Genomic DNA, 26,716 nt, shown 5'->3' with positions numbered 1-26,716 from the left:
GCAGACTGTTTGACACCAACCCCAAAATGAGGCAGGTGTAGATGCTTTTTCTGCACATTTAGTGTACACTAACCGTGTTTTTTCTGGGCTTTTGTTTCTACAGCCAAAACACCCCAATCCTGACTGGCGCTACTCTGCGTCCCTAAGGGCAGGAATGCAAAGGTAGGTTGTGTGCTGCCCCAGGCACAGGGCGTTCTGTCCTTGTCTCTCTGACAAAGACCAACCTGTCCCCCTTCTCTGATGCCTCAGACTGATGGTATCTGTAAGCTGAGATGGAAAGAAGATTCTGCTTCCGTCACTTTCAATCTCTTAAGTATGACAAATCTGGTCTGACTGCATCTTTTGCTATTACTGTACTACCATAGATCTCTGCTTTTGCTGTGTTCGCCCTCTGCATTTTTCTCTGTTGATTGTCAGTGTATTAGATGCTCCAATTATTGAATTATTTAATGGCTATTATACACAGTACTTGCATGGTGATCATTTGGGACCTTTGGAGAGTAGCAAGGGGAATAATTATGAAGCCAGGTGATAACTGTATAATCTGACCATGCTATGTGCTTGTTCAGTTCTGTGCATATGGAGGAGGCAGGAATCTTACGTGGAGGACCAGGAGGACCTGACCAGCAGTGGCCAACAGTCTCCAGTGCTACTCCAGGTAAGGGTGTGAAGTATCTGTGAGTATATGTAAGGAACAGCTTGAATGTACCCTTCATTTCCTGCCTGTTTTCACTGACTAGTGCAAGGTGATGGAAACTAAGTTATAACCTTATTGTCAAAATAAATGGCCAAAAATGCTTATTAGGATATAATTGATCTAGAGATGTGCTTGACTAGAGCAGTCAGTCACTGGTGTGATCAGTGATTTTAGTCATATCCAAAATAAGATGTCAGCTTAGGGGGTCATAAGCCTTTTGTGACAGCTCTGCAAGCACTGTGAATCTTCCAGATGTTCCAGAGAGGAATGATCATTTCCATCACAGAGCTAGATCAAGTGACCAGATGTGGGTCTCCAACAGAAAAGATATCAGAGATGGTTTTTTTTCATGCTATTACTTTTCAGTGCAAAACTTTCCATTAGATTATACGTGAATTTTACCTGGATGAAGGACCAAGGAGCAACTCTGGGGTTTACATTCACAGCTAAAACATACCCATGGATTAATGGTGTCCAGCAAAATCTGTATGGCCATTACAGAAGGCAGTCTGCAAAAACAGGTTTAGAAACAAGATACAATCATCTCCTTGGCTGTTATTACCTGGTTATCCTGTGCTCTTCCTTCTGTTGCAGGCTTTGCAGGAAGACACAACTTGTGCATGTTATGCAGGGTGTGCGACTGTTGACAGTGTATTTGAAAATGTCACCACGAGTGCACTGTAACCTTTCCAGAGGGTTTCCTCGGGCTCTCAACTGCTCTGCTTACCCTTCACTGAGTACTTAGCATGTTACCTTATTCCATGCCATACAGAGAAGACCAGACTCATTCAAATAGCGGTTTGGGACAAGTTACAGCTGCTTTTAAATCCATTTTTTTGTGAATCAGGTTCCTTTTAAAATACTTAATTTTCCTGCACAACAAAGACTCTTTTTTGTCTTGTCTTTTCCCAAGGGCCTGTTAACCCTGGCATAGCATTATTAGCCCTCTTGTAGCAGATTTCAGGTAGTATTATTCTCTGCTCTTTGTGAGCAAAAGCTGCAGGTGACAGCAAACAGCTGATAGGGAAACCTCAGGATTAATGAGAATTTATTCATAGTCCGAGTACATTATCAAATGTCACATTTCAGCAGATTAAGTTTGAGACTTGCAATATTTTTTCACCAAGTTAACATGCACCATTGATGCAGAGAAGCAACTCATTATGGTATATTGCAGTTGACTGAGCTGACGAATGCATTTGCTCCTGAAACATCATCTGCATATGTGTGGAGTCCACTTGTGTCCAGATAAGCTGCTAGGTGAGCTGTTGGCTATCTCTGTTATCATCAGCATGTTATGGTAGTTTGAAGCCTTTACTTCTGGCTACTATAAACCATTTCCCAGCCTGTTCTGTGCATACGTGCTCTATGCGGTGGTTTTAGTCAATTGATTAATCCCAATCAGTTTGTCACTAAAACATTCATTCAATTAAACAATCCACAATAGTAATGGATAAGATGCATTATGGAGACAGATTCAGAAAGGTAATCAATGAGAGCATTTGAAGGTGATGTCATAGGAATGCTTTAAGAAGAATGAACAAGACAAGTGCTAAATCACTAAAGCCTTAATTCCTAATGCATTGCTGTGCTCAAACATCACGTGATCTTTCATCGAATCTATGTTATCCAAGCAAAACCTGGTCCTCATTTGCACTGACAGCATTTTTACTGACTTTATGGTGTATTTCACCCTTACAGGGAACAGCAAATCTTGATTTGGTATGTTGTAATTGCCTATATTTTCCTATGCACCAGAGCAATGGGTTTGTGGTCAGGATCCTTCCAAATGAGGTAGAATGAGAAGGCTCCAACGCTCCCCAGGCAGAAGACAGTGTTGGGCTTAGCTCCCTGCAGCATGTCATTTGTCCCCCATATGGCACACAGCAAGCCTGGGAACTGCAGGCAGGTTTCAGGTTTCTGCTCTGAGTCCTTCAGTTGCTGCAGCAGTTGCATCCCTCTTCCTGCAGGCAGTCAATAATCGGAGTGAATTTCATTTTCTGGGTGTCTAACTCAGAATAACCGGAGCCTGGTTTCTGGAAATGGTGGAAGCTTATAATCGAAGAGGTGAATGGGAGCTTTGTTCTCAAGTCATAATACTGCAGATATGTAAGGAAGTCAGACCTGTCTATAATCATAGCTCAAACTCGGTGGGCATTAGACAGTTCTGTGTGTATTTCTCCATGTTCCAGATTCTGTTGTATAAAATAGGACTGGTAATGTGTGTTGCTTTGCAAGCAGCATTCTAAAGATGCATTCTCAGCACACACAGGGCTCAGGAGAATTAGGAGGTTTTGCAATGAAAAACAACTGTGAGGAACTTAAAATCCTCTGTTGAAAGAGGGCTTTGTGTATGTGCAGTAAGTAAGGCGCAGGGCCACACACTGCATGTGCAGGGTGAAATAGAAATGAATTCAGAGAATAAAGTGAGCAAAATACAAAAAGGTTTCATGGGAGAAAGGAAAGGAGAAGGGAAAGGAGAAGGGAAAGGAGCACATCTGACATTAGTAGAATGGAGCTGAATGGAAGTTGTAAGCAATCTGGATCTTACTGGAATCCCTGAGTCCATGGCAAACTGCCCACTGACTTCAAGGAACCTTGGATTTTAGTGTCTGTCCTTAGGAGCACGTGCAAAGGGCTGAATTAAGTGACAGAAGCAAAAGCACGCTTAAGATGTACTAATTTGTGTGCTTCTGATTTGGCAATGGCAATGTTCTTCTAATGGCTGTCACTTCTGTTTTGTTTCCCCAGGTAATAAGCTGGAGGGGTGGTAGCCTCGTTTCTTAAAGCACTCTTACAAAAAGAAAAAGACATTATTGTTTGAGAATCTATGATCTCAGCATGGGCAGTCTTCTATGCTTGGCACTCACGGTGCATATGTTTATGCCTTGAAGTGTCCAGCAGTAGTACTGGCTGCTGTTCCATGAGAGAAATGATGAGGAAGGTGGGACAGGTTGGCTGCGGGTTTCACAACAATTTCATAACCAAGAAAATCAAAGTTCAGGTCTGTCTCTGGAGGGTACTTTATACTACATACATATGTATGCTCATATATGTATGTATATGTGCCTATATACATATTGCTCCTTGTGTCCCATCACTGCAAGCCTCACTCCTTCAACATTTGTCCTCTGCAGTTTCTCTCTCACAGTTTTCTTCTTTCTGTTTGTTGGAACATCTCCTGATTTTCCTTGCCTCCTGCCTGGCTCTATTTCTAGAGGATAAATGAAAGGAAAGGGCAGAGGATCCATGGTAGGAAAAAAAAATGGAAAAAGAGGCTAGAAATTTTGCAGGGGCAGATAGCATTGAGAATTGGACAAGGCAGACTCTTCAGTGAGTACTGAGAATAGGTGACTGGAAAGGAGATTGGTGCACTGTAATAGGTTCTGGTGAAGGGGGCAGAGAGCTACGCCTTGTGAACAGAGATTCATTCTTCTTTCCATGGAATAGTTACTTGATCTCTTTGCATTTAACATCACTGCTGTAACACTGCTTCTGAAATTCAGCAGGCAAAACACTCCAGTAAAAGCACACAGGGGGCCACAATGCTGTTACAACGCTCTTGGCTTCTGAGTATTTTACTGACAAATTCAGTTTAAGGAAAAAGAACCTAAAAACAACTCTGACTCTTCTGAGGACTCAGCTGCAATATATTGCATGTGATATAGCCTCACATTGTGGTTTCAAGTGGAGAACAATTGCTTCTCTAAATGTCAATGTGTTTCTGTTCATTTTCTTCAAATGACCTTCCTTATCTACAGAAGAAGGGACTAATCAACCCCTTCAACCAGTTGAGTCACTGCAAAGAATGTACAGGGGCTGAAAATGTTGCTTCTTAGAAAATGCTGAAGTTAATAGACGAGTAACAGCTCAGGATATTGGTCTGGCTTATCTTTGGTAGCTCATCGATTAAAGTTATTAAAGATAATAACTGATGTGCAACACAGAATACATAGCTGGGGTCTAGGTTCATTGCAAAATGTCACAGCTCTTTGAAACAGAGGAAGCTAGAAGATGCAGCTGTGCACAGCTCTACCTTATAGAATAACCAGTTTTCCTTGGTGTTTTGTAATTGCAAGTGTGAAATCTAGAAATACCTACTTATCAAAATACAAGCTCTTAGAAACTTACTTTTGTTGTGTAAGGAACTCTATACTGCATATACTGTATTGAAAGGGGAAAATGGACAGATCTGTAAATTTGTCTTCAAATCAGTGATTTAATAAACATCCGCAATTAAGGTCATAGGAAGTTAAAGTAGTTCCTAAGCCTGCATTGTGAAGTGTGACAGAGATTTGATTCACAGCCTATTATAATCAAGGAAAAACCATCCACATAAATCATACTGCAATTATTCTTAAGCAACTGCAATATCCCCACCAACTCAGTAGAGTCCAGAGGAGGAAACTGTGCCAGCTCTTTCGTGTAGATGTGGAGCAGTGAGACTGTACTGAAATAGAAATAATCTGCCAGGACTCTATAAGGCTAAATCCCTTTCTTTTATCCCATGCCAATGACCTTGCTTGTTGGATTCTCAAATCAATTCCACCATTCTAGGACCCATCACACTTAGTGCAAACAGCCCAACAGGCATCAGGCACACAACCAAGCAGGTTCAGAACTGGCATTCAGTACAGCAGCTTTCCCATCCTGATCAGTATAGCATCTAGAAGTTACTCATACCCAAATGGTGTTGGTGCCAATCAAAGAGAGGAAACAAGAATTCCAACTAAAAATTAGATTTGCCAGATTGATTCCTATCCATCTGGTTGGAGGTTCTTTTGTAATTAGAATTATGTCTGATTTTCAAACCTGAGCAGCTTGTTCAGTTGTCTGACTGTCCATTGCTTCAGGCATGTGCTTCTCTCTGATCCTGGTAACAGTATCAATGATTTTTCTCTTGTATGCCTACTGGTAATATTCTGTAGCTACGCAGAAGACACGGATTTTGATTTTCATCACTATTATTTTCCCAGAGGTTTCAATAAATGAAAAGAAAAATCACTCTCTTGCAGCTGCGCTACCTTGAGTCGTGCTCCTGTCAGAACTTATAAGCTAAACAAATGTTTATCTGGTCAGTACTTGAGGGAATTGGTGGTAATCAAATTGTTTTCCACATGAGCTTACAGGCTCACAGCTGCTTTGTTTTGTCCCTGTTGTGCATCTCTCTCTTTTTCACTCTATTGATGTGTTCATCACGGTGGTCTTAATTTCTTCCTTTGTAGTCTTTAAAGAGAAACATACAAATTAATGTTAACAAATTAATGTTAAACCAACCTGCAATACTCATGATCTCAGAAGAACGTCCACCCTGTTATCCCTTGCATGTCCGTGCAATTTACTATCTGTTAGAAAATAAGTGGATAAAATAAGCAAAGCTCTAAGCAATAGGAAGACATTTCAATCTGGAATGTGCTTCTATTGCAAGTGAGAGAAGAAAACTAGAGAGTGAGAGAGTGCAGCCCACTCCGTGATGTTACTTCTTCCCCTAATGGATGTCTGCCTGTGTGCAGCACTTTGCTGTGCACAGAGGTCACGAATGCATTTTTCATGTGTTTATTTTTGTAACCTGCACGTCCTAAGAGATAAAACCAGGCACTGCTTCAGCGCCTGGTATTAATATTGTAGTGTGGCAGTGCCTCTCAGGTCAGATGGCACTGCACACAGCCTGTGGTAACAGTGAAGGACAAGTCTTGCCTTAAGGAACTTACCACTCCCATGAGCACAACAAAGTCTGGGAAAACCAGGGAGAGGAAATGGTTATTATTCTGTTTTAAATGAGGCAAAGTGCAGAAGAGTTAAAGTTACTCTTATCAGGGTGCTCTGTTGCAAAGGCATCCAGCCTGCCCCATGCACTCCATACAGCCAAGGGGGCAGAGAATAAGAGTCGCCTGTGTCAGGGCTGTCCTCCCTGCTCCTCTGGGCTGCAGAGGTCTGGGATCCCTGAACACCCTGTGGTTGCTGCTTCAGCCTTTCCGTGCTGTGCTTTCAGGCCCTTTGGCTGCAGTGTCAGACCTCCAGCAGCTCACCAGCCCTGCTTGTAAGGAGACAGACAGAGGCTGCTTCACTTTCCCCTTGGCTGTTGTATTTTTCTCTTTGCACCTCCCTAATCTCTTTGCTGTATCCTTGCCTGGGCTGCACAAATACAGAGCAAGCCATACTGTAATTCTGCCTATTTTCCCAGCACGCCCTCTGACTGTTTGCAGAACATTGGCCTAGAAATGTTGAATTTACTCTGAGAGCTAAACTCATGCAGTCATTACTTGTGTGCACTCAGAGGGTGTAATGAGAGATGTAAAACAGCAACAGCAGCATGCAGAGGCACCCCCTCCATTATGAGGATTTAATTCTCATAAAATCAAGGCTCTGGCTGTGGAGGAAATGAATCTGTGTGCTGCTTCTCTGCTCTTGTCTTGTATAATTACCATCACCCATTCCTAAAAGCGTTCTCTCTTAGCATGCACATGCAGATAGCAAAATAAGTGAGTCGATTAGGAAGAGAACAACAAAAAATCTCCCCAACTTTATGGTCTTGTATCATCCAAAATTTGAGAGTAAACTCATTAACACCACTGCAGGGTTTGTACATAGGCATTCTTTATTTGTGATGTCAGATGTGTGAAGGGGTATCTCTGCCCTAACTGCGTGTGCATTGAACTAAAGCTCACGTACACAAGTAGTGTTCCATATGCAAAAGTTTTTATGTCCTCTTTGGGTGACGCTGATGTAAATTGTTTAATGTCCTTATGCTGTGAAAGGTATTGTGCTGCTTCCACATGCCCAGGTAGATGGGACAGGTTCAGAGAAGACAGGGAAGCTGTGGGAGCTGGTACAGTGCCAGGCTTAGATGCCAAGAGGCCACCAAAGCTGTGCTGCACAGCAGCACCATCAAAGAGGCTGGAGCTAGAATGGGGTTCACTGGTAGTGATCTAAACATGATAAAATTAGATTGTTTATATTTGGATTGAGTTTGTCACTGGGAACAGAGCAAGTGCTTCATTTGCTGTTAGTAGCCTGGTTGTCTTGTGTTTGCTTCCATTAATTACTTGAGAATAGGAGCTGTTGATAAGGCAAGATGTGCTGACCAACAAACAAGTCCTGTGCTGGTGGATTCACAGGCTCTCTTGGGGTGCACGTTCATTCCTGTTGCAAAGAGAAGGATGGGATTTGAGGGCCTGCAAAGTGAGTTCAGTTTTGATGTAAAGGTTTCATTTCAGGCACGTGATACTGAAGCACGCACAAGACAGACTGCTGCTTGGGCTGGGAGTGGCACTGATTAGATACCTAATTGTGTAGTTAATCTCCTTAGTCTCACTTAGACAATTAAGGACGAGGGAGATGCCCCCATTCCTTCTGCCTTCTTCCATGCAGTGAGAAGAGCTGATCTCAGGTTATACCTTCTTATCCTCCCTGGCTTTGGGCCTGATCTGCAAGGTTGTTCAAACGTTGAACAAGAAATACCTGATTATTTCTAGCTTGCAAGCTCTGGTCTTCAACTCATTTCAGCAGGTTTTTCCCATTCATATTTTTAATGTGATGGGAGACCTTATAACACCACTTTTCAGACTCAGCATCCAAGCTGGATATTTCATTGCTATGGAATGTTACATATCAACCACATCTCATCATCTGCAGTTGGAAATTGCTTCCTTCTCCCTTCTGCCCTCAGTTTTCACTGTCCCATCGTGTATTACTTTCGTCATGATCCTGTGTGCTCCCAGCAGCAGGATGCTCATGTTATTGGTAGATAAGAATGTGTGACTGTGGTGGTGTTTAATTTTAATTGATAAAACCAAACTGTGTATTTCATCTCCAGTTTTCACCACCCCATTTCTAGCTCTCCCATTGTCATCTCACACAGTGTAAATGCACAGATTTGTAACTGTTAGTGGTGTCCTTTCCAAACGCCTAAAGTCAAATGTATTCAGTCTCATATAGAGGATAAGCCAACCCAGAAAGTTAGCCTGCAGCTGTGGTGTGCAGAGGCCATTGGTAGAAGTGTGGGCAGAGGAGGAGTGTGCTAACACTGTGATGCTCAGTAGGTTTCCAAGGGGGTTGTTTCTCTCCAATTATTGCATGCAACATCATCTTTCCATTGCAAAAATTACCTATTTTTTTCAGATTATTATCTTGTTGCAAATGTATGCTACGTAGGTAGCAGAGCATCTCCCATGGAGCAGGAGATGAAAGAATTACAATAAATGAATAACACTCATCTCAGTTTATCTGCCTCAGTTGTTCCTGTAAATCCATCTATCTGTCACAGTGTACAGACTTTCAAACTGCAGCTTGTTCTATCTGGGAGAAGCAATAGTGGGAAAGAGAAGCTCTCACCTCTGATCTGACAGACAAAGTCATTTGGTGCCCCTAATCTGGTTCCTCACTGGCAATTTGCCCCATCAAAGAAAACCCCATCACAGCTGAAGCTAATTGGCAGCCCTAGCAGGGAGGCTAGTGGGTCATGTGGACTAAATCCATGTCAAGCATCTGATGTTGTCTGAGGCCACAGTGGGTTGGCAACCTCGGAGCAGTTCTGCCAATCTTGTAGCTGTTTTCAGTGTGAAATACTTGTCCATCCATGAATATCAGTGCTACGACTATTTCTTCCTTGATGCATTTTTTTGTTGAGCTTGCAAATTTATATAACACATCTAATTTTAAAAGCTTCACCCTCATTAAGGTCCTTTTCCTTGCCTGGTAATTCTCTGTGTGCCAGTCTGTGATGGTAAGTTTTTGAAACTGAGGTTGTAGAAACTACATCTGAATCCTTCATAGGTGTGATGTGAGATCAGCTCCAGCTGGAGATCTTTGGTGATAAATCCCCTCTGAGATACAGATCTTCCTCCTTTATTCATTTCTCCCAATGAATTTGAGTTATGCTTTAGCTGAAGAACTCACCATAGTTCCTTCGTGTGGAGGTGTATGGGAGATTGGTAATCACAGCCTGAACCTGTGATTCATCAGCTGAGGCAAGTATGGGGTCAGCTGTGGGAGCACAGGTGAGAGTGATGTAGCTGTGCTCCTGGAAGGGGTGGAGCTCGACTCCATCCCCTCTGAGACCTCATTTAAGGGCTGACTCCCACTGAGGCAGCATCTCTTGGAGATCGCTCACCAGTGAGGACTGCCCCAGCTTCTTCAGCCAAGGCACCACCACTGGTGAGTTTTCCTTTGCTTATTCCTTCCGTACATTTCCTACCATCTGTATCTTAACAACCAATACAGGAGGGATAATCATCAGAGGATGAGGTGCAGGTAAGGGTGAGATGGAACACTCCCATTCCACAGATTTTCCAGGGAGGCCTTTTAGCACGTTCCACCTGTGCAATACGGAGGAGAGAAGGAGGCATGTAGAGAACAGAAAGTGTCTTATTTGGGAAGAGCAATGACAACCTTACGTTAGCACGTGCTTGGTACAAAATTGCTGCCCAGTTGGCCTACAGAGTTGCTAGGAGACAAAAATATAACCCCAGCTTTGTGAAGCATGGGGATATCTTGAGCTCAATGGATTTTTGCTGCTATTCCTGTTATGCTTGTCATGGATGTAGCACAGGTGAAGGAAGAAAGAAAATGCATGAAGGAGAGCTTGGGAGAAACACAGGGAAGTTGATCTGTTCCATGTCTGTGATCCTACCTGTGATGCAGGCTTACTGCAGCTGATTATTGTTAGAGTCAGTTTTCAAGTTTGGGAGAAAGGAATGGTCCCCAGTTATTACCCAGATTGCATCCCATTGTGCATGAAGGCAGCTGGCAGGGAAGCAGAGGGACTTGTAGCCACTAAGAATTCACCTGCAATTTCATTCACATAGATCAGATGGATGGATTTTGTGTTGTCCTGCAGCAGCTTATACTAATTGATGTCTGGGATCTTGAGTTCTGCTTTTTCTTTTTGTTCATGCCATACTTTCTGATCCTGTCCCCAAATCAGCATCATTTCTCTGACTGTGAAGCTAGCTGGAATGAGGGACTTGTTCTTCTTGAAAGGATTGTGTAGGTTGGATTCAGCTCAGTGAGCTGCAGCTGAGGACAAATGTTGGTACACAGAGTGGCAGGGGCACAGCACACCTGCCTTGGTTCAGCTAACTGCTGAACTGCTTCCTTGGAACAGTGGGCTGATAAACAGGCAGGAAGGGGAAATGAGCTGATTTTGTTGTGGAGTTAATCATAAAAGATAGCAAAGAGAAAAGGGAAGATAAGGACTTTCATTTGTCTGAGTATGAAGAAGAGAACAGTTCAAAATGAAGCTTTTCATAAGGTGTTTGAAGGGTATGGGGGTCCTCTGACTGAATTAATTCTTCTATGGCATGTTATTTATTTTTTAAGTATATGAATGAGAACATTGAACAGATAGCTACAGGAGGAACATTGAACTGCAGCAGTGACAGTCATCTCTGAAATTAGAGATGAGATACAGGCGGATTGCATCTGCACTGTACTTAGGCATACATGCGTGACTGCTGTATATTGCAGTGAACCTGGAAAAATCCTCTACATTTCTTCCATTTGTGCTCCCTGTTTGCTTCAGCACAGCCTCAGGTGTAGATTAGCATTGCAGCTGTCAGCAAATCTGGCTTTCCAGTTCAGCTTTGGGGTTATTCCCCCTCAAAATAAAACCCAAACCCAACCAACAACTTTCACTCCCAAAACAGCACAAAACAGATGCAGAAGAAAGGAACTAATCAAATGCTGGAGACATTCATGCAGGCAGAGAAGACCAGATTACTGAAAAAGGGAAAAGAATCAACATTTACTGCCTGCAGCCACTCTCCTTCCTGTGCCATTAACCCTTTTAGCTATAGGTTTTCTGATCATTTATCAGCATAGAAGAGATGCCTGTGTGTTAGTCCTTCAGTTCTTGTGAACTCTCCATTTTCATGACCACAAAATTCCTTCTGCAATCCGCATGTAATGTGGATTATGCAATGCATTTTTCTTTCCTCCATCCTGCTTTATTTTCTGTGAGAAGCCAGGTTCTGTACTGCTTGAGTGGCCAGTCAGCTCCTCCCTCCCGTTAATAAGCAGCTCAGATGCTAGGATTATTACTCCTGAACCTGGTGCAGATGTATTCCTGCAGCACAGATCTTGCTGTCTGCTCTGCCAAACACTGAGTTTGTGGCTTTGGGGGCTCTCTACCAAGTACTTCTGTTTTCACAGGGAAACTGAGATGAGTGAGGGTTTATTTGTGTTTTGAATGGCCTTTCTTCCTGTTGTACAATTCAAACATAGAAGTGCATAACAGAGGAATGTTGTGCAAAAGAAGGGAACATTTGCTTGCTGAGATAAATGCAGTATTTTCGAGAGGTGCCACGTTGTTGTGCCTGGCAGTGAGGTCTCCTGTTTGCTGCAGGTGAGAGGCAGTGGGTAGAAATCTCTCCCACTGGTGCATACTTGCTTGTGCTTCAACTCTGACCTGGAAGAATCAGGTCTAGCCAGTCTCTGGCTGCTTCCCATTCATGTGTTAATCTCTCTTTTATTTCTCTGCCAAGGTTGTCAGTTAGGAGAAAAACTGTTCTTTGCAGTGGGAAGGTTTGTCCACCCACTGCTTGACAGGGGCCCATTATTTCATGTCACTTCGGCTGGGTGGTATGAGTGGCAGTGGAGTCTGGAGGTGAAAGCTCCCGAATTGCACTAATTACTGGTGTTTTCAAGATGCAGACAGGACATTCTAGCAACTGGGATTTCAGTATAACTCGGGCACACCTTTATGCTGAGATAGCAGTTTGAATGTACAAACAGAGCTTCCAGATGAGAATGTCACTGCCTAATCGAGAGAAACATATTCAGGTCAAGTGCCAGATACAGTTATGCAGGATAACAGTATTGCTCCACACAGCCTTTAGGGAAGGAGCATAATACTGGAATGCCAACAAAAGGATTCAGAAAGCAGCACACAGATTTGAAGGAAGCCATCGGAAGGTATTTTTCTGTCTTGCAGACCATGATTATTGGTTGCTCAGCTCTGTGAATCTGAGACGTGAGCTCTTCATTGACAGGAATTAGACTTATGAAAGCACTTGATTTCTCTGCAGCAGTCACGCATGCCTGGCACATTCTGCTTCTCATGGATGCCTGGGTATGGGAGAGCACCTGTTATTGAATGCATGATATAGGAGAGAGTAGGAGAGAGAAACAGACCATGAAATTGCAGTGGGTCAGTCCTGTGCTGCCCATCTCAAACACTCAAAGCTTAAGCCTCTAATAAAAATTGTTTTAGAAATCACGAATATTTTTGGAAGCAAAGAATAAATTCCTCTCGTAACTTTTTCCCTGTGAGATTCTCATACAACTGCAGAACTGCTGATGTTCACGTAAAGTGAGAAACGTGCAGAGAATGGGGAGAATGGATGGGTGTGATGTGGATCCCACTGCATTATGGCTAGAGACACAAAAACCCCACGTGGGCAGCAGAAGCTACGTGAGAAAGCTCAGGCTGCAGTTTATGAACTTAACAGTATTGAATTATGGTTCCAGCAGTCTCAAGGAGACAAGCTTGCCTCTATTCTGTGCATGCAGATGACAGTAGCAGCATCTGCTCAGAGCTTTGCTTTAGTAATGCAACTCCAGTGCTGAGCCCAGAGCAGAAAACCTGCAGGTTGCTGAGGATGAGCTGGAAGGAAATGGGTGATTCAGTTCAGCTGCTGCAAACAGCTACAACAAAGCTGCTTCTCAGGAGGGAAAAGCAGAAAGAGACTTGGGGAGGTGTTTATGATTTATAGTGAGGGCAAATAGTGTTAATTACCTCGTGAAAATTGTGCAGGTTTGGTGCCGGGTGCAGACACATTTGTCCAAATAGGAGCATTTGGGTCCCAGCGTGGCCTTGGATCAATTATCTCAGTACCTACCGCCCAGTTTTAGACAGGGTCATGGCAGTGTTTGCTCCTCAGCCTCAGTGTTTGTCCTCCCTGTGTTGTGCCCTCCTGAAGGCTGATGCATCAGCTCGCAGCAACTGGCAAATGTGTTCATCCTCACAGAGAGATGAACCTTTCTGCCTGTTCACTGAGTCATTTCACTACAGGTACAAATTGCTGATGCAAAAACTGCCAATAGCTGCTTGCTTATATGATTATATGGCTTTTACAGGAAGGAATATTAAGCATTAGTAAATATGCACACACGTTCATGCTATAAATTCGTATCAACTCTGAACGGTGTGCCTCTCTGATGAGTAAGATGGTTTAGATCAAACCCAGTATTTTTAAGCATCCTTTTGCTGTCCTCTCTCCTTGATGCATGATAGATGTGCTCTGACTGCACTTCCCCTGGTCTGCAAGCCACTGCAGCAATTCCAGCTGCTAAGCAGCTGTGTGTATGCTTGAATGAAGTGTTTGCTATTCCATGTGTCAGCAGGAAGAGATATAAATAGAGCCTTTTCCTCCTTGTTGTCATGAACTATGCTTCTGTTGGCCACCCCAAGCCATTTCTTCTTGAAATGTGGTGTAAAGGGAATACATTTCGTTTAGCTTCAGTGCTGCAGTTGTGGATCACAGGGAGAATATGAAGAAATGCAGGGATTGCAGGCATTTACACCAAGTGCTTAGTGAGACAAAGTGTACTGCAATTAATGGGCAGCTTTTGCTGCTGTCCTTTATTTATTTACTTATTTATTGAAACATTTCCAGTGAGGGAATATATTGACAGAACCCTGTTTCGTAGAACTGCATGGTTTCCATCTTAGCATGAAGCTCTTTTGGCTTTGTCCTCCCCTGCTGCTCTCACATCTTTACCATGAAGGATTGCTGCTGCTGCTGCCAGCTCATACAACAAGTGCAATCAGCTGATGTGAAGATCTGCTTGGTGAGCTGGTTTGCTTGGCATCTGGAATCCCTGAGTGGGAGAACAGCTTTCCCTGGCATAGGAAGAACATGCATTTGTCATCATGCAACCCGACATGTGTGAGCTGCATCATGCATGAGGACCCTGTAGACCTGAGTGGCCTATGTGGATTGAAATGGACTGGAACACATTAATCATTAAACTATCATTCCAGACACGCAGCTTATAATAAAATGAGCCCATGTACCAGCGTGACCTGACCTAGAAGTGGTGGGACTGAGGGTGGATGCTGGGAAAACTGAAGCTGGAATGAGATGTTCTTTGGGGTGGGAGAAGTGTTGGTCCATTCAGGGAAATTCAAGGACTGGTGCAGGAGGCCCTGAATATGGATGTTTTTTCTGGGATTGGAAATAATCTGGTCTCACCTTACTTTTCCACTTTTTCATTGGCACAGGGATCTGATTTGGACTCAAGTTCCTGAATGAAACGTTCTATTTGCATTAGATTTGGCTTAATGCAAGGACTACTGTGGTTAGCAGCAAGGGCCATCGTTACTTTGCTTTCTGACAGAGAAGTGCCTCACACAGCCCCAGTCTGCTGCTCAGGGAAACAGTTGTATATCCAAGTGTGTACACACACAATTGCAGTAGGGGAAGTTGAAAGGTTAAAAGCATTTTGTAAAGTTTCTACATGTAGATTCTACCAGATGTTCATCTTAATTTCCTTTTTGTGGGAGGGATTCAGCAATGGCACCTTTTACCCTCCACTACTATTAACAGCTTTTGAATGTCTCTGCTCTCTGTCCCAGTTATGCGGACATGTGACGTGTTTCCTGGAATGCAAGTCACTGTGCTGTCAATCCAGGTACAGTCTGTGTTCACCTTCCTTCCTGCTCCCTGGAATGCAATCAGCACAAGGCTTTTCTTTTTGAAGCCAGCCATCATTAAACAGCAGCGTATTCTGAAAAGGTTGCAGGAGTCCAACATGAACCAATGGTTCTACTCATTATATATATGTGCTTACTTTACTTTGACATATACGCAATCATTATTTACAGTGTGTGAGGCTTCCAAGATGTTATTTACCATCTGATGAATATTTGAGCAAGTGTAGTGCTAGAGACAGTGACAGAAGGGATCAGCAACCTTCCTTAAGTGACTGCTGCAATGTGGTGCTTTCCAGTTCAAGCAACTGCCAACTCTGATCTCGTTTTCACTTTGATCACTGTATCTTAATGTTCTGCAATTGTGCATTATTTCCCCCTCAAGTAATCTTCATTAAATTGGTTTTGTTCCTGCATTATATGGCCTTTACAGTGCATTTACAGTCTGTGATTTCAGTGGAGACCATATAGAACAAAGCATTGGATGAATCAGGAGCTTTGTAAACGCGTTTAAGTTGGCTGTCAACAGAAAGCTAGAGCAGGACTGCATGCTGATCTGCAGCATTCAGCAGTATGTATCTATTGATGTAAAATGTTCATTGCGTGGTTCAAGCACTTACTGTCTTCTCAATGAAGAGAGGGCACCTTCAGCTGCAGGGCAGTACAAACAGGTAGAAGGTTTAAAGCCATGGTGTGGCAGATCCAGCTCCCGGGTGGTCAGTTTGGTTCATTTCATCAGTACTAAAAGAATCTCCTCTAAAGGGTTAAAGGCACAAGAAGAATGATCATAATATCTGCATTTCCTTATTGCCCAAGAAAAAGTCCTCAAACTTTGAGCCTTGTTTCTCCTTGAAGTAGCCAAGCAGGAGAATGAATGTGTGGAGTCTGCACAAGGTCACCTCCATCTTCTCCATGGAGGATGTTTAAAGGCTTCTGAAAAATAGAGAAATTATATAGCGTGCATATCCGGGAGGCTTATCATATTGTATTAGCAGTTACCCATCACGTTTAATTAAGGCTCCTTTGTAGCTGATGTGAAATAATATTAGCTCCATTCATCCCATATCAGGAAAAAAGAATAATAATAAGATGTGATTGTAACAGAGATGTTAGGAAGCTATTAATGTGAGATGCATATTGGGGACAGGGAAGAAATGCTGCAGCTGCCTGAGCTTGCTTTGAGGCCTGCAGCATCTTCAGCTTCATGGACAGGATGGAAGCTATGAGAGTAGCACACTTCTGCTAGAGCAGGTTGCTGACTGCTTCATTAACTGGCTTTCAGAGAGGATAAAGTTTGCAGACACTCAGTGATACTCAGTAGGAGTAGGTCAGCTAAAGGTTTTCTCAGGTCTAAATTGATTTTATGCAGTTGTGTGGTATAGTTTGCTTTTGGAACGATGAAATCTCTTGTCCCTCCGAGGGACAAGGCACTGCACTGCCCATGTTCTGAAGCTTTGTGTGGTTTCTGAAAGGCAGTTCCATGCAGAAAGCTTCCCACTGCAGCACTTCATCCCTGGCATTACACTGGTTTGAGCTGCTGGGGTGAGGACCAAATCCAAGAAGAATGACTGAGGCCTGTAGGCTGAACACAGATGCTGAGAAAAAGATTATCTTCTAAGATCATTTCTTAGGTGTCCATGACTCATTACTATGTAGTCCTTCCAAGTGGTGAAGCTCTCAAATCTATTCATGTTTAAAATAGATGCCTCTAAAAGCACTGAAATAAACGTGTCCCTTTTCCCTCTCTCTACTGCTTCAATCATCCAATTATTTGGTTAAAATTGGGTTCTGCTTCAAAAGGCTGAAGCTGATGCTGCAGGTTTCCATAGTAACTGCCTTTCTGTAAATTGTGCTCAGTTAAAAAGTGGGGATTCTCTTGTCCCTGTCAGCACTGGGCTTTGGCAGCCTTGCTGGCCTCTGTCCTCCTGCACCAATGGTGACATGAACAGCTGAAGTCAGTCTGTGTGTGGTTTTTACAGCTGTGAAGGCTGGTACGTGTAGTGAGGAACTGGAATGGGCTGCCCAGGGAGGTGGTGGAGTCACTGTGCTGGAGGTACAGCATTGCACCTGGGGAGCTGGTTTAGTGATACGGGGGTGTTGGGTTGATGGTTGGACTGGGTGATGTTAGTGGTCATTCCAGCCTTAATGATTCTATGATTCTGGGGTTCTGTTGAAGGGAACTGAGTTCAGTGGGAAGTGTTCACTCCCTAAGGCAGACGTGAATAAAAACATACTAGTCCTGTCTCCACAGGATCCACAAATGCTCAGATTATCTGGAATCCCCTGAACTGAAATTTTCCTTCCTTGGAGATTTGCTCACTGGCAGCCTGGGAGGAAGGGCGAAAGGCAGAAGGTGGCTGTGGATCCCTGCTGATGCTATCACCACCCCATAGAAGCAGAGTGGCCTCCAGTGGCAGGAGGTGACCATATAGACAGTGCATCTGTGCTCTTGGCCACAGTTCAAGAGCTTGTCGAGCAGGCACAGGGGAAGGGAGGGGTTGTCTGCAGAATGCTGTTATGTGCTGCAGCACCAGCCAGCAAATGCTTCCTCCTTTTCACCTTCACAGCAGGATTTATGGTGCTCTGTGAGCCTGTTGTCTTGCACATTCAAGTGCTTGTGTTTAAGAGTGAATTTATTTAAATTTGACAGAAAGCAGTAGCCATTCTGGTTTCCCATAATGCAGGATAGCCAGTGCACAGATCTCTTCCTGCTGTTCAGAGCTTTCTCTCCCTAAGTGACTTTTGCTGTCTTCGCAATATTTAATATCTCTAAGTAGCAGAGCCAGTATGCCTCTACCACACTGATTAGCTGCAAGATGCTGCCTCCATCCTGATCGCATCCAGGCTGAGATCTGAGCCACAGGTCAGGCATCCCAGTTTGTAAACCTTTTACTCTGTTACTGATAAGAGAGCAAGTGGAGCTTGGGGCTGCTCTGTGTGTTGCACTGTGGCTGAAAGCAAATCGATGTTTGCTTGCATGCTTCCTGGAATATACAGGCAGAGCTATTTGTTATCAGGGACAATTGCCGTGATGCACAGTGATGTAAGGTTGCTTTCTTATAATGAGATGGGTAACCTTTATTTGAATTAAGTGTCAGCATGGATAGTAACCTGAGATGGAGCTGGGAGTGACCCCGTGCCCACCCCGTGCAGCTGCATGTCGGAGCAGTGGGGGGTTACAGATCTCCCACAGCATATGTGCTATAATTACCCTGTTTCATGTTACTGCCTTGAAATCCAAGCAATGGATTAAAGCTACAGGCTCCTCAGTGGGCAAAAGATCTCCTTTTGTTCATTCCTCCTGTGTGAGTCATTAGTGCAGGACAGGTCAAACAGATGGAGGGGCAGAGAGCAAGAATTATTTCCTTTTCCTTTAGGATTCCAAACTGGCACGGTCCTTAGAGATGGCTGGGACTGTTTGTCAAACTGGTAGTTAAAATGGTTCACCTTCGTTCTGGATGAATCATATCTCTATTTTTGCTTGCTCTTCGTTGATGGTATTTTTCATTGTTGTTCTTATTTCCCCTCCAAATAAATAAATAAAGATTAAAAGGGCATTTTAATCCCCAAAAGGCTTAGGGATGATCAGTGAAGACAGAATATCTGCAGAGATTCTCCAGATGACACAGGGAGGGTTTTTGCAGTGCACGGTGTTTGCATTTGATGTGCTGTTCCAGAATCAGTGCGGGATGTCAGACTCTTTAGAGCAGTGAATATTCATTAAGCCTGCCAGAGGCAGAAGCTGCAGTCGGTACAGCCTCTGCAGAGGAGGCAGGGAAGGAGAAATCAGGTTAATGACTAGCTTTCTCTGCAATTTGCTTCCTGCTTATTGCCTGATCTCCATTTTAAATAAATTCATTTAATTAATGTTGGTTGCCACTTTGACCTGGGGACAGAAGGGTCTGTGATTAATGATGGGCGATTCCTTGACTCACAGCGGCTTTAGTCGGTGTGTCCTGGTGGTTAGGAAAAGAGAAAATCGAAGAGATTTCTTTCTCATTTTATAACGATTGATGATTTGACCGAAAGCTTTTCTCTAAAGCGTATCCTGGGTCTGTGAGCCACCAACATTTTAAAGACAGGGACAAAGCAGCGAACAGAAAGCAAGCTGCTGTCTTGGCTGAGGATGTCACACAGTCAGAAATGTCTCTGCAGAGAGCCAGAGCTGCATAGAAATGCTTTCCTCTCCTCCCCCCGAGCAGGGCACATCTGTTCTAGCATGGATTCTCCTGACAAAGGTTCTTAAAGAAAGCAGTGAAGGCAGAGGAGGTAGTGCTGATATACGTGATGCTCAGGATATACAGGCAGCTTGCGTTATGGGAAGTGAGCACCACCTGTTCCTAGTAAACAGCAGATTGGAGCTGTGGGGCTATGCAGGGACAGGAAGAAAGTGCACCAAAAAGGAGAGAAAAATGTCAGTGAGATAAAAGCTGCAGTCTCTGTCCAGGCTTGATGGGTTCCTGATGGGAAGACTGAGAGATCCCACATCCTGTAAGCAGGCACCTGCCCCTACATTTAGAGTATGTCTCAATTTCAGGCTGTTTGTACCCATCTTTCAGTATTTTGACTTTGTTCCACATATGTATCAGCTCTGCTGCTTTTACAAGCTGATGAACAGCAACCCTTCAACCGAGTGAATTTGCAAGACCTGCATTTGGAAGGACAGCACCACACATTTCAGTGGCGGATCCGCATGATGCTGTGTGTAGGTGCTTTCAGAGCTATTAGGTCTTGATGAACAAATGCTTATTGGCTGTGATTTGTATGATTGCAAAGCCCTGTGGAAGTGGAGGGCCGCAGCATGTGACCTGTAGTGCCTCTGGAAGAGAAAAGGGTAGCTAAACACCATGGCAAGTGGTTCAAACTTTCAGCTGTGTGATCTTAGGATCTTTGTTTTCTTTTGCACCCAGATCTGCCCAATGCATTTCAGGTAACAGCTACTGGCCTGAAAAACAGGTATTTTGAATGACAACCTCAAACTCCTTTCTTCCCAACTAAACACACGAACTACTCGACTGCGAAGCCTCAGTGGTTGTGTGTTCCATTTAAAGTCCACGGAGACAGTTGTATTTTGAGAGTATGAAGAAATGGAAGGGGTGAAAAGTTCATTTTCCCTTTTAGCATGCAGACACATGGGCGAGAGAGCATCAGGAGCTGCAGGTGCAACCTAGATTCTGTGTTCTGCTGCATGCACACATTTTGAAAGTGATTTGCTCTTTCTGTATGAAAGCTGCCATATTCCTGGAGAATAAGCCAAAGAGGAGAGGGGACAGCCTTCAAAGTTACAGCAGGAAATGGACAGGGTGTATGCTTCTATGTGCCAAAAGGAAACCACCCAGCCACCTATGTAGCTGTTGGAAGAGAAGTTTAATGTTTCAGATTAAGTGGCATAAATGTATCTGGGGGATTTGCTTTATTTAGATATTCCTCTAAGTTTAATAAACAACTTGAAGGCATTTAACAAGACCCAGTGAGCATGCAAGAGAAGCGCAGCTAATCCCATTAAACGTAAAATAGCGCTTAAGTGGAAAATGCTTGTTGTTAAATTCCTGCTGATAAGAAAGAGATGTTTGAGGGAGCTTTGGAAACTCGGTGATATGTGACATTTATCCTTGATCTGAAATGGCTAAACATACAATGCTCTTAGGATGGCTGAACTGTGACCTTCCAGCCTTGCCAATCCAGATGCAAACACATTACCTGGTAAATCAAGCAGAAGTGAAATTTCCCGAGGAGGCTGCGGAAGCCCCTCTCCTAGGAAACGAATGCTATTAACTCATTATGTTCTGCCCGTCTCAGTCTTTTTGTGTGTGAGCTCTCCACACAGCTGCAAGGATAATTGGTTTCCTTTGGCTTAGCGAGAATTAAGGAATATAATTGATATGCTTAGTTTGTGTGGACAACAAACATTCAAGGTCTGGGTGGGGGGGGGGTGGGAGGGGGAAGCACATAGAAATGCAGGCAAGCACCATAGTCTTTAAGTGAATAGAGATTGCAAGGACGAAATGGTGGGCTCGTCGTGTTTGGCTGCATGATGTCAGTTGGATTTGTGATAAATGTTACTGACTTCATCTGGTGAGTGGATTTGTCTGGGCAGAACCAGATTAAAGGGTCAGTATCCTGTTCTCAATCAGATTTCGGTAATGCAGGCATGTACGTGCAGCCTGTTAGCCTGGGAAGAGCTTTCATTCAAGGGGAAAAAAAGGTACTGCACTGCAAGGATACCCTCTGTTTCTAAAGGGCTCTTGCAGGTTTTCTTTTTATTACCAAGGTGGGTAATATAAAGTCATCGCCTCGTTCCCTACCTTCAGCCTAGTGAGGCCACACTGAAATGCTGTGGCCACATGTTACAATAGCAAATGGCCAGACATTAAAAGAAAATGTGTTTTGGCCGTGCAGTGATGGCCGTGAGGTCCCTTGAGCAGTGTTGCAACCTTATGATTCTCAGACCCGTTTTTAGGCCGTTCACTGCTACAGGGCCATGCCCAGCCAGAGCAAGAATGGTTCAGAAGTGGTTGGAGGTCACCTTCAGCTGTTTGTGGCTTGTTTTATTTTGTTCTGTTTCTGCCAGGAACAGGAAAATAGCATTGGGTCTAGGCCAGCATTGTTTGGAATGAAAGCTGCACGGCCTTGTTGGGAAAGAGAACTTCATTTGTCAAACAGGGCTTAATTTATCGTGTACTGTGGGGAAGTTCACATTTTATATTGCTGGAAAGAGACAAATGATAAATAATTTGGAAATAGGCCAGAACACGTTTCACATCTCAATGTTCACATTTGTTATTTATTGCCTCAAAGAAACAAAAGCAATATGAAATGTACCTGACCAAAACACTCCATTAAGCAGAAATGAAAGCTGGTTCGTATTAATGTATTTAGTATGAAAGGGCTTCTTAGGACATTTCCATTACCAACAACAAACATTAAAAATAAATCTGAAGCTGAGAGTTAAGGGCGTAGGAAATGTACAGAACAGCTCCAGCTGACCAGAATGAAATAGAGGAACTTCTGCATTAATAATATCTTGAAGGTAAAAAAAAAAAGATATTTGAGACTCGGGAGATTAAGTTAAGGTCACTAAAAGTACTTGAGCAGTTCCTGGAAAGAACATAAACTCAAAGTTAAAGCTGCTTCATCATCAAAGGCAGTTTGAGGGCAAAATGAAGCAGCTCTTCTAAATCTTGATCTAAAAATGCGTTGTAAAAACAGCCATATAAACTCTTTTTAAAAGATTCCCTGTGATAAAACTGTTACACAGAGACAATGTTGATGTGTACAGATTTCTTTGTCTCTGTAACAGGGACATACCGTGTAAGTATGAAAAAGGTGAAGAGGAATCACCTTGCCAAAAGTGTTTGTTTTGCTGCCAAAACCTGTGTGAACATCGTTACCATCCCTTCTTCCCCACTGGAGCTCTTGGCCTGTTTAGCTGGGCAACTGCAATGCAGGATGCAGTGGAGAGACTTCATGAGATCCACAGGATTAGCAGCGTTTATGTGTTACTGCAAGAATCTGTGCATGGCTATGAGTGTTATAAGCATGGCATGTTACTACCATGCTTTTAGGGTATAGATAAGAACAGATCATCAGATCTGAGGCCTTTAGGATCAATGCATAAGCACTGAGCTTTCACCTGTCCAGAATCCCTCAAGTACTTAAAGTGATACACTAAAGTGACTATGGTGTACCTACCTGAACTTGGGAACAGTGTAAACTACAAATACTTTTCAGAGTGTAAGAAGACATAAAACAGCGAGGTTTTAAGATTCTCTATCCTGTAAGATTGTCTCATTACACTGGAAAATTGAAGGTTTCCATCTTGCTGCCCCAGTCATGGAAGGAAAATAAGGAACTTGCCCCATAGTGTGAGGCTAAATCTGGGGACAGAACTATTATATAAAAGCCTGTACAACATGTTGTGATTTACCATATAGCAATGTTAATTCAAAAAGACAAGAGATGGTCATGAGGCTGATTTTTTTTTTTCCAGCCTTTATGTTGTGACACTGCAATAAGAAAAAGGAACTTAGTGCTTAAGTTTGGTTCCCGCTGGCCCTGGACACTCCTCTAACACTATCCCAAAAGATTTGGCACCCTCAAACAAACCCCTGTGCTATGCAGCACTGATGCTTGGGTTTCACCACGTAGAACACCCCAGTGGGCTGTTTCACAGCAGTCTCTTGTTCTGAGCACTTCAAATTCAGAAATAATACAGAGATCAATACTCTGGCACAACAAGGAACACAGAGCACGTGGGGTCAAGCAGTATGTGGGGTCAATCTAGCACCGAACAGCTGGGACATGGACTGGTCAGTACCACCCAGATGAGCAGCCATTCCACAAAGACTCAGCACAGACATAGGCTAAAGCCACAGATGTCACTTAATGAGGCTAAATACTCACTGAATGCTTGTATGTCATGATGTATTAAGCTTTTCTTGCTGTTTCTTGACTCTTTCAGAACCTGAGGCAGGAGAGATGTCCCCCCCAGTGGGAGCTGGTGTGAACAGCAACAGCTGGACCTTTAAATTTGGACCCGGCAATTCGAAACAAGGTGGTCCTGGTGAGTTGCCAGACAAATTCATTATCCCAGGATCTCCCGCAATCATCTCCATCCGGCAGGAGCCACCAAACAGCCAAATTGACAAAAGTGACTTCATAACTTTTGGCAAGAAGGAAGAGACCAAGAAAAAGAAGAAAAAGAAGAAGGGAAACAAGACTCAGGAGAAAAAAGAAAAGGGCAACAGCACCACTGAGAACAGTGATCAGTGAGGGGTTTATACTGAAAGAACCCCCTTAGCCAGTTTTTGTAATAATGGCAGATTTCTCCTATGTAGCAACTCTCAATTTCTTCCTCCTGTTAACAAATTTCCTGTCTGTACAGACTTCAGAAAATCCGCAGGAAATTCATGGTGTCTGTCTAAATTGCTTAACAGGTTTTGTCTTAAAAAAGCTTTATTAAGTCTGGTGTTAACTCTTTTTCTCCACTCTGGCTTGTTTTCAGAATCTAAAAAGCAGACACAAGTTTCCTTTCTCCTACGCCGAAAAGGAGAATCTTCACAGTACAGCCAGTGAGAGGTTGGACTCTCTGCACTGTGGTTCCTGTGCTCCTGTCTTGATGACACTTATAGGACAGGTTTAAAAGTTTTAATGTTGTGCACCCTCTATCTGATGGAAATCTTTGTGTGCAGATGTCAGCTAGGTGATAAGAAATCAGGTTATAAGATGCAAGAAGAGCTGGTAAATACGCAACAGAGGAAACACCTTATGAACATACACGTTCAGAGATGTTCAGGCTGTGGAGGAAATGTCTGAAAGGTGACCAGACTTTTCAAACCTTGAGAAGTCGTTGTGTGGGAATACTGAGTCTTATACATGACGTATTGTACACACTCCTACAAAAAAACCCCTCGCATTTACAGCTCTTTAAGATACAGTAAATGTTATCTTTTTACCAAGCAAGCCATTGGGAACTCGTCCCTGGGAGCCCTGCATTACCCTGGCAAGGCCCTGGTGCTGTAGGGAGGGTTGGGCTGACATCCCGGGAATGCGACTGACTGTGATGCTCTGTGTCCCTGTTGCCACTCTTGGATTATTTTGCACATTTTGTCTCTGAAAAGGTCAGAGTTTTTCCACGACACTTATGCAAAAGAGAGAAAAAAGAAATGTTAACTATGCTATTTGTTATCTGAGATATTTATTTATAAAGAAATATAGCTGTAAATGTTATAGAAATATTGATGCCCTTTAACCCAAACAGAAGTCAATCTAGAGCCATTCTAAATTAAAATTGCTGCTACTAAAGTGCTTTAGAAAAATTGCCTGAAACATCTGTATTATATCGGCCACTTGCCAATAACAGCTTTATTCTGTCGGGTCACTTGGGGGCTGCCTCTTGCATGTTATTAATGAATAAGAGAATTTAATTTTTTTGCATTAATCTGCACTTTGAATACACCTTTGCAAATAAACTGTCCTGATATGAAGAAGCAGAAGCGAACTCCTCACGCAAATGGATTTACTAACCTGCTAGTTCTGTGCAGTACCTTGGTGTTCCCTCCTACGCACCCTTTTCTGACTTTAATTTTACTTTTTCTATGGGATTATGGATTTCTGACCCTATTAACACTTATTACGTAAAATTCAAGTACTGTATGTATGCTGTATGCTCTTATAAGGATCCTGAAATATTTATTCTGTGCTTGTGTATGTGAATGTCAATGCAGCTATTATTAGAGTGGACTTTAAGCTTTACCGTTGAATGTAAATTCATTCTTTCTTTTTTTGTACACTTGTGAAGAAGTGGAGTAGTGTTGATTTTTTTTTAAGCCACTGTTGATTATCAGGTTTTCTTTTTGTGTATGGAACACAAGTAAAATATCTTTCTTAAATCACGCCATGCATGCATTCTGAGATTTACTGAAGCTAAAGCTCTGTGAGTTACTAACCCTATGATTGGAGCGCTAAACGTGACTGAAGATGTCGGTATAAAACCAACACATGTATTTTTAAAACCAATAGAGCTGATGAGGGAATTCCAAGGAGTTTTCTATGTTACTGTACTTTCACAGAATAAAGCTCAAGTGTTGTATTAATTGGAACTGTGTAAGGAACTACGTAGCTCTCCAATTCCTGGCAGTCCCTCTAATCTAGGAGCAAAGGGAACAACGGGATTTCTTGAGCTGTGTCCTGGATGGTTGATGTTTCCAAACTGCTGACAGTTCAGAACAGGTCAGTTACTGTCCATCTGAGAGCCCTGCTGCAAGTCTTAAGTTATCACAAAAGTTAAAACTCTAATAAAAAAAACCCTGTATCTCTCAAAGTGCAAACAACCCAGAGCCCCTCATATGGTCTATTCAGCTCTAAATTCCTACCAGTCTTGTTTTACTGGCAATAAAAGCAATGCCACTTGATCCAGTTTCAAAGTCTAGCCTGGAGGAACAAGCTTAAGGTTTGGGGAGGTAATTGTTCTTTTCTTTGGCTTTGAAAGTGTGCTCTTCTTATGCATCTAGACAGACTAGGCTTGTAGGTCACAATCAGGGTAAAGCATTCAGCTGGGAATTAGGGGTTAGAGTATCACACAAGAAAGGATCAGAGGTGGCCAAGATCAACAAGGATCAAGAAATTAGAATTTGTTTTATCCTCCTACTGACAATAAATTCAGGAAACCAAAACTCATTAGCAAAGAATTCACATTTTTGGGATACTTTTTACCACTTGATCCATTTACTCCTCTCAGAATCCATGTATTGCCTGTGAGCATATTGTCATTGAGAAATTTGTTTGTATGAATACTAGATTTGTGGACAAAAACACAGGGCTTTAAAAACAATTAAAGCTGACTTGTGTTGCTTCTTAATTACAAA

General features: G+C 43.0%; 1 protein-coding gene across 8 annotated transcripts in view; it reads left to right on the top strand.

Moving 5' to 3' along the window:
- LOC140258185 (protocadherin alpha-C2-like) overlaps positions 1-26,716 on the top strand; it is a 79,168-nt gene extending 52,452 nt beyond the window's left edge. For 6 of the 8 annotated variants that reach the window (XM_072348249.1, XM_072348245.1, XM_072348248.1 and 3 more), the window contains 3 exons: positions 104-162; positions 570-658; positions 23,812-26,716. In XM_072348249.1, coding sequence (XP_072204350.1) covers positions 104-162; positions 570-658; positions 23,812-24,122 — 459 coding nt within the window. In that variant the 3' untranslated portion in view covers positions 24,123-26,716. The remainder of the gene's footprint in view (positions 1-103; positions 163-569; positions 659-23,811) is intronic. The other 2 variants (XM_072348252.1, XM_072348253.1) reach the window with 1 other exon arrangement.

Source organism: Excalfactoria chinensis, chromosome 13 (genome assembly GCF_039878825.1).
Source record: "Excalfactoria chinensis isolate bCotChi1 chromosome 13, bCotChi1.hap2, whole genome shotgun sequence".
NCBI classification, from domain to species: domain Eukaryota; kingdom Metazoa; phylum Chordata; class Aves; order Galliformes; family Phasianidae; genus Excalfactoria; species Excalfactoria chinensis.
Note: the sequence above shows the minus strand (reverse complement) of the source record. Positions and strands in the feature narration are given on the sequence as shown.